Source organism: Patella vulgata, chromosome 6 (genome assembly GCF_932274485.2).
Source record: "Patella vulgata chromosome 6, xgPatVulg1.2, whole genome shotgun sequence".
In the NCBI taxonomy this organism is placed as follows: domain Eukaryota; kingdom Metazoa; phylum Mollusca; class Gastropoda; family Patellidae; genus Patella; species Patella vulgata.
This window is the reverse complement of record NC_065884.2, coordinates 17,999,104-18,007,152: the sequence shown is the minus strand read 5'-3', so window position 1 is coordinate 18,007,152 and position 8,049 is coordinate 17,999,104. Positions and strand designations below refer to the sequence as shown.

The window sequence follows — 8,049 nt, the reverse complement described above, 5'->3', positions numbered from 1 at the left end:
TATTTTCCTAGAAAAAAAAAGCATATAAATGTAATAAAATGTCATTTTTCTTCATTTTTCAAGTAAAAAAAAATGTTTAATTAAAGAAGAATTTTCAGACCATTTTTAAAAAATAAAATTAAGATTAATGCTGTACCCCTTAAAAAAAGCTTCAATGTTGTCAATGAATAAAATATATAACGATATTTACCGTTAGAAAAAGATGTGTCAGTTGAGTGTCCTTTAATTAGTAATACTAAATATTTATTAAATATTCGCAAACGAAAAGAAAGTCATTTTTTAATTATCTGAATTCATTAAATGATAATTGATAAAGTGATTATTTAGAAAGAGTCCGCATACGCTGTTTTATGTACTACAGTTAAATATAGTATTAAGTTAACACTCTTTGTGGTCTGGGATTATTCCTTTTCATTTGCATTGTTTTAGAATTTAAAGATACTTTATCTTTTCCATTAAGTACATAAATAGAAGTATAATTCAAACAATCCATAGACTCGTCTGTTTATAGTACCATGTGTTAAAATTTGCACAAATCGTGAATTGTATCTCAGTTCTCCTATTACAGTACCCCCCCCCCCCCCCCCCCCAAACATAACAATTCTTATCCGGCAGTCAAAGACCTCCAAAATGTTAAAGATTATTTAACGGCACAAAAACATTGTGTCCCGGAATAAAATGAAAACAAACTGCCGTCTCCTACTCAGCCATTTTGCTAGTCATCCGGACACAGATCACTAAAAATTTCCCCATTGACTCCAATGTTAATTCTCGTATCTTAGACCGGCTCTAACTTTTTCCCAAATTTTCGTTGGGTAGAACGCTTTCTACCACAGATGGAGCAACATGTGGCAACCACTTGCCCAAAAGCACGTATGAGGTTCTTCATGAAAAACTTGAGATACACAAGCTGGAAGTAGAGACAATTTCAGGCCCTACATTTCAACGTAACCAACCTCTCAACTCTTGTATCCTCCCGCATCAAAATTATGAATATTCACCAAAACCTGGCAGAAAATGTATTTTCAAACCCTTTTCCTCAATTCTACACCAAAAAGTCAACAAAAATCGCCATGCAAAAGGGGGAAAAGGGAAAAGGGAGAGGAAGACTAAAAATAGCTTTGGCCCTTGTTTCGTGGGTGACGGCGTAGGAATATTTGGTGATCTGTGTCCTGGACAGATAAACCGGAATTGATCTGTATTAGTGGTTACTATCGTGTTATATCTCATCTATTATTACTGTGGAATTTTGTATGTGGTATAAAAGGCCGAGTAAAAGAACATACGATCAAAATAGTATTAGCAATTAGTTAAATAAATTTATTACGCGCAGTGATCTTTAGGATGGGCAGGCGAATTTACTCCTAGTTACGTACAAACTTGGGATCGAAACCAATGGCATATAGCTTATATATCTAAAGCCCCCTTTTAAAAACTCTTCTTATAATGTGTATGGATTCAAAGACTATATTTCCATTTTAGTCCAGAATAGTGTGCCTTTAATAACATTTTGTTTTGTGAAGATAACGTTTCTTTAAAGTGATAGATATACCCAGTGTACATCAATCAGCAACCAAAGAATCGTAACGTTTTATACATACAGCTGGAAACACATGGAACAAACCAGACTCGGTACGAATTCTGGCCTTTCGACAGCAGGAATGTGTTAAAGATATAAGTACCGATTATACCTTTATGCATGCCATTCAAACGTGGGATGTACAATCATTAAAGTTCAAGAAATGTCTTGTCCGAGGCAGTGTATGTGTGGCTTTTTCGAAGAGCTCGTGATACCTCTTCCTAATGGAGGTGCTCAAATAGACACAGCTATTTTTTGTAAAATGTTTAAGTTCAAATAAATGACATTAACCAGAACATTTTCACCAATGCCTGGAACTATACGGGTGATGTATAGTTAGCAAACTAGTTATCTGTGCAAATCAAGGGCGAATAGCTGACAAATAGTTATCATATATATATATAGTTCAAATAATGTTCTTTTTAGACACTAATCAGAGTGTTTTCTCAAATCTATTCCACGGACGATCTAGCGCGTTGCCAGTGCGTATATTCATTATTATAGCCCACATTTGTCTTTATTTTTTTTTTTTGTTTACATACACAACCGAAATTATAAATATCGTGTCCATATAAGTGTATATTATTTTCACAATTATCAAAATTATTAAATAATTAAAGTATTTTTACTTTCAGTATGAGGATACGAGGACAGTGGTATGGGTATGTATATCTGATATATCCCCCCCCCCCCATTAATTTAAATAAATAACATTACACCCATAACCATGTTTTCAAAATGATATTTCATGTAAAAGAATAATGAGCATTGTGTTTAATTGTTGCTTATTATTCCATCAACATTAAAGGTAAGGGGGGGGGGGGGTCACGATGGCTAAGTGGGTATGACGCTGGCTCGCTAGCCTGGAGGTCGGGTGTTCGATCCCTGCATTGGCCGAGAAAGTTCATCCAGATTTTCCGGCGTGGATCCCCCTTGTCAGCGATGCAGGACGGAGGGGCTGACAAGGAGGCTGTCTAGTCGTTCGGATTGGACGAAAAACCGAGGTCCCGTGTATACATTGGAATGCACGTAAAAGATCCCTTGACAGTTGGAATTCGATATAAGAGTAGGCCGTAGCGCCGCTGATCGGGCAAAATTTCTCTCATAGCACACTGTATGGCGTATGCTCGTCTTCATTAGCCCAGTTCGGAGCAGAACAGTAGGACGTTAAACCCCATTTCATTTCATTTCATTTAAAGTTAAGCTACAGGAATAGGATATGGTTGTTATGTCCAATTATATTCTTCATCTTATATCGTGGTAAAGATAACTCAATTTTAATTCAAAATGTGATGAATTATCAATATATTACTATGTTTCAGGTCCCTCAAACTGGGCAAAGGCTTACTCTATATGTAGCGAGAACAGTCAATCACCCATCAATATTGAGACTTCGGATACAACATTACAAGCTAGACTTGGAAAGATGACAATGACCGGATATAACACACCAGTTGTCTTGACGATTAAAAACAACGGACATACTGGTAAATATTTGAAGCTGTTAGAATAAAGGTTAAATATAGAGCTTGAGGTTGTTAGAATAAAGGTTACAACCATACACAACCAATTTGCGGTTATTAGAACTAAGATTAACTATAGAAAAGAGTTTGAGGGGTTAGAATAAAGGTTAAATATAGAGTTGGGGGTTATTAGATTAAAGGTAAATATAGAGTTGGGGGTTATTAGAATAAAGGGTAAATATAGAGTTTGTGACTGTTAGAATATAGGTTAACTATAAAGTTAATACCATGATATACAACCAATTTGAGGTTATTAAAACAAAGGTTAAATATAGAGTCAAATTCACACACAATCAAAAGTACTTTTATTATTAAACAAACAAAACATTTCAGTCGAACAATTGGACCAATTTTAAATTACATTGAATTGTATTTATTTTACACCGCCATTTATAGCTGTCTTAAATAAATAATGACAATTCTCTATCTTTTATATAAAGGCCGCCCCTTCTGGTACATATTTGTGACTTTTTCGACATTTATAAACAATCTGGATTATTATATTTTTAAAAACTGGTTCGAAGTGCATTTAAGTTTTGTAATAGAGACATTTTTTTAAAAAAAAAATAATCAAATTGCCGCTGTTACAATTTAAAATTTTATACACAGATAGGCCAAAATCAACTAAAAGTCTGGATTGTAGATCAGTGAGGATTATTTCCACTATGGATATTCAGAGATATACGGATGACATTATAACTTTATTTATAATTCAACTGACAGATACTCCCCATTGATACTCATGTTTGTCTACCTAAACTTAACATATCTGTGCTAGCATTAAACTAATTACATTAAAGGGCAACTGAAATATACGCAAGAGTGGGTGGTAATTTCTTAAAAAGCTTTCGTGAACCTGAAATAAAATTGGAAATTAAATCAAATTTAACATCCTTTTTTTCTGCCTCACCAGGCCAATGAAAACAGGAGTTTCACTAAGCTGTTATATGTTAATATTTTATTATTATTTCAGCCCAAATTGACGTCACTGGTAATCAATATATTTCGAATGGCGGCCTTTCAGAACAATATAAACTTGCACAGTTTCACTTTCATTGGGGATCTGATGACACGAAGGGTTCCAAACATCAACTTAATGGCAAAACCTATCCCGTGGAAGTAAGTGATCTTTGAAGAAATTGAGGAGGTTTAGATCTGATGTTTTGGCACTGCTAGAATAGCTTGATTTCGACTCAAGAGCATGACAAGAAAATCATTCGATTGCTTTTAAAACCGTCTCCTCCTTTCCACAGAGACCGACATACACTTAATTAAAGTAAAATAAAATAACATCGTGTTGGTTTCTATAATGGAAATTCGACCCCCGACATATTAGTAACTTTTAAAGTTTTCTATTCAGAGACAATGAAATCGATTTATGGGGGGGGGGGGGTGTTTATTGTAAAGTCAGTATAATAATTTATTAAAAATGCTGATATGTTAACGATCCTTCCTAATACCATGGATGAAGAATTTTTAATATAAGTATGACTATATGAATCTCTAATAAAATAATACTTTTCCCCTTCAATTTCTAGGTTCATTTCGTCCATTATAAAAATTCTCTAGGAAGTCAAGGAAATTCTGTAGGTGTAAAAGATGGTCTTGCTGTTCTTGGATACATGTTTGAGGTAAATCATATTAGTTGATATAACTTACTTCCAATATAAAGACCCATATATTCATTTTCTGATGTACAAAATAAACAAAACACCACTTTACCCTAGTAAGTTTAGCAATGGTTAATGAATTGATCGTGTTTATAACCATTACTTCACAAATAATTATCTCAACAAATTAAACGCACGCATTCAATATCGAAGCTATTAGAAACGCATCCTAAGCATAAATCAAGATGATATGGTTAGAAACTTAGATAATTATTGTAAATGATACCGTCCGTTTAAAGTATTTTATTAATACTCTAGTAAATCGGATGGGACGTAAACGTAAAAATAAACTCTTAACAGTTGAAATTCGAAAGAGTAAACGGCACCGCCGTTGTCTGGACGAAATTTACCCAATAGCACACTGTCTGGCGAATGACCGATTTCATTAGTCCAGTTGGTGCAGAAAAGTAGGAGGCTAAATCCAATGTCATTTGCTTATAGGCATTACGACTAGTATATTCCCTTGAAACACGTGTAACGCCTAATGTGCTAATATTTATATGTTTTATTTGTAGATTTCAGACAGTGATAATGCTAATTATGCTGATCTTATTTCTAAATTATCTGGCATTACAGCATACAACACTAGTAGTAAGTATGTTATTGACAGTTAGTGGAATATTATTACCCATATTATTAGAAAAGCGGGAATTCAGGGGGCCCAATGGTCTAATGATTGTGCTTTCGAAAATAAGGTCTGTCATTGGGTCAACGGGTATACTTTTGATTCCCCTCGGATACACCGCTTTCCCACCACTACTAAAGTGTACGCACAAGAGAAATAATTGAATCATATGCTATTCCCGAAATGACCTAGTCTGAATGGACGTTACCCCCCCTCTCTCTCTCTCTCTCTCTCTCTCTCGATTAGAAAACCATCGTTTCTAAGCCTCTCTGTCGAGAATAGCCAAATAGGATTTCTGTATGTATAGATTCTGAAATGACACAGGCCTATCTCAAAATGAAAAATGAAAAACATAAATATGCTTACAAGGAAGACGCTATAATGCCCGAGTAGTGCAACAGATATGCCATTTGTTAAAACTGATGAGTAAAACTTGTTCCAGGGATTACGACTGGAATGTTCGTGACTGATGATGTACGTTGTGATGTTTGTCTAATTCATTTTATTTTAAATTACAGACCTGGTATCTTTAAACAACACAGCTCTGATGAACTTTATCCCAAGTAACCCAACCAACTTTTCCGATACAGTGGAAGTTTGACAACACCCTCATGTAATGAAGTTGTTGTGTGGACAGTTTTTACTGAAACTATCAAAATCTCAAAAACCCAGGTACGTTTATTGTCCAAATATAGATAAGGTCTCCTGGAATTTGGTCGGGCACGTCCGAGGTCAAATACGATCTCGTATCTTTGTAGGATACTAATGTTCTAGAGTTTTCTTTGTGTTCATTAAAGGGTAATGTCAACATTTAGTACTTTCTGTGTCTTGCATCCGTGATACGCGTTAGCGACAATTACACGTAGATACAAAGGGTTAAGATTACGACTGTTCATTTTTAAAAATTTCCGCTTAGTGACGTAGCCTACTCCCTTGGACCACTTGTTGTCCGTATATGAATATTGAGGCTACAAGATGGCGAAATGTTGACAGCTGTATTTAAAACGATTTGAATAAAATATGTGCATGCTCGTAAACTTTCTAGACTGTTATTACAGCCATAAGCAAAATCTGAACATAAAAATTCAGGATGCATTGATAAAGTAACTGTACTAATTGTAGCTTTACGAATACAAATTAAATGAGAAGCAATATAGCTCTTCTGTAAAGATAATTTTGAATTCTCATAAGATGCCTAATTTTTGCTTTACAGATGGCGACATTTCGTACATTGATGTCCTCTGAATCGGGTCCCAATAACAAACAGTATAATATAAAGGACAATTTCCGACCAGTTCAGCCGCTAAATTTAAGAACAGTCCTTTCGAATTTCTACGGGGGCAGATTCACAAAAGTTCGTAACTTTAAGAAAAAAAGTTTCCGCGTACAAACTTTGTGATTTGATGATATATTTGGACTAAAAACATATTCAAAGTATTCAAAAATTTGCTTCAATTCCCACTCAAAACTTTGTATTTGTCGGGGATACCTTTAGCTATAAGTAAGCTGTTGTTAGACGCAATGTCTGTCAACTTAGCTTCATTGTGGGAGGGTCCATTTTTCAGAATGTTTTTATCATTAATTACTGTACATTTACCATACATATTGAGGCCTAAGTAAATTCTTAATTATTTCTGTCAACTTCTTTTTCCGCCGTTTTTTTGCAGAGTCTTTTGTACGTTGACACCCCTCAATGTTCCCAAAACCGCCTAACCGTTTGATCAAGAAATAACAACCGCTCCCTCACTTAAGCTGGCACACAATAAGCTGGTAGATAACAGTCGGGTTGCCAGTTATGATACCCTGGCAATTTTGTCCAGTGCTTGCCCCATGGGCGTTTATCGGGTAATCCAGTATTTTTCTAGTAAGATTGGGTGTCTGTACTTTCCATACCAAATTTGACATACTTTTATTTCAAAGAACCACCCGATAAGTACTTTTCTGAGAAAGTATCTTTAAGAAAAACTTACGAAAAAGATACGAATTATTTACGCCAGTGCCTTTGGCCCACCAGTCAGGTCACTGACCAAGGCCCACACAAGTACGCGCCTTCGGCTCGTCATGGGCGCGCCGAAGGGGGTGGGTGGGGGGGTTTCCCCCTATGGAAAATTTTGAAAATTGACAACCGCAAACCCATTTTCCAAGCATTTCAGACCAAAGCAGAAGAAGGCAAATTTTTGATTTCCTGAACTAAGTAGAGGTTAAAAGATGAATTACACGGTTCTCGGTATAATGAGGCCAAACTCATAAAGTTCTTTCCTTGTAGTACACTTCTTTTTTTGTGTTGTTTGTCAGTCATTTTTTTCCTATCTTTTCTTTCTCCTGTCCTGTGTACTGTCCTCTCCTTCCTTCTTTCTTTTCTTCCCCCCCCCCCTCTCCTTTTTTTCTCTTTTCTTTTTTCTTTCTCTTTTTTCTTTATAGGCTTAGGCCCCCCCATTTTTTTAATGTCCACGGACAGGTAGACAGGTGGGCCCAGTCCGGCACAGATTTACGCCGGTTTCACAAGGCCGGCGTAAGTCTTTCTTAACATTAAATTTCTCGTATCTTTTTTTGTAAATACGTCACGAATGGTCGTGACGTCATTTCATTCAAACTTCCATAAACATTCCCACGGTCTGAATGTTCACAATGTCGGCGTTATAGCCGTTATGT

The 8,049-nt window shown here is 35.6% G+C and overlaps 1 protein-coding gene across 1 annotated transcript; it reads left to right on the top strand.

Annotated features, from left to right (window-relative positions):
• The first annotated feature begins 2,237 nt into the window (after positions 1-2,237).
• LOC126824283 (putative carbonic anhydrase 3) lies at positions 2,238-7,824 on the top strand. Its single transcript, XM_056101704.1, has 4 exons — positions 2,238-2,241; positions 4,076-4,221; positions 5,983-6,069; positions 7,819-7,824. The coding sequence occupies exons 1-4, from the start codon at positions 2,238-2,240 to the stop codon at positions 7,822-7,824; spliced, it is 243 nt and encodes an 80-aa protein (XP_055957679.1).
• The last annotated feature ends 225 nt before the right edge of the window (positions 7,825-8,049 follow it).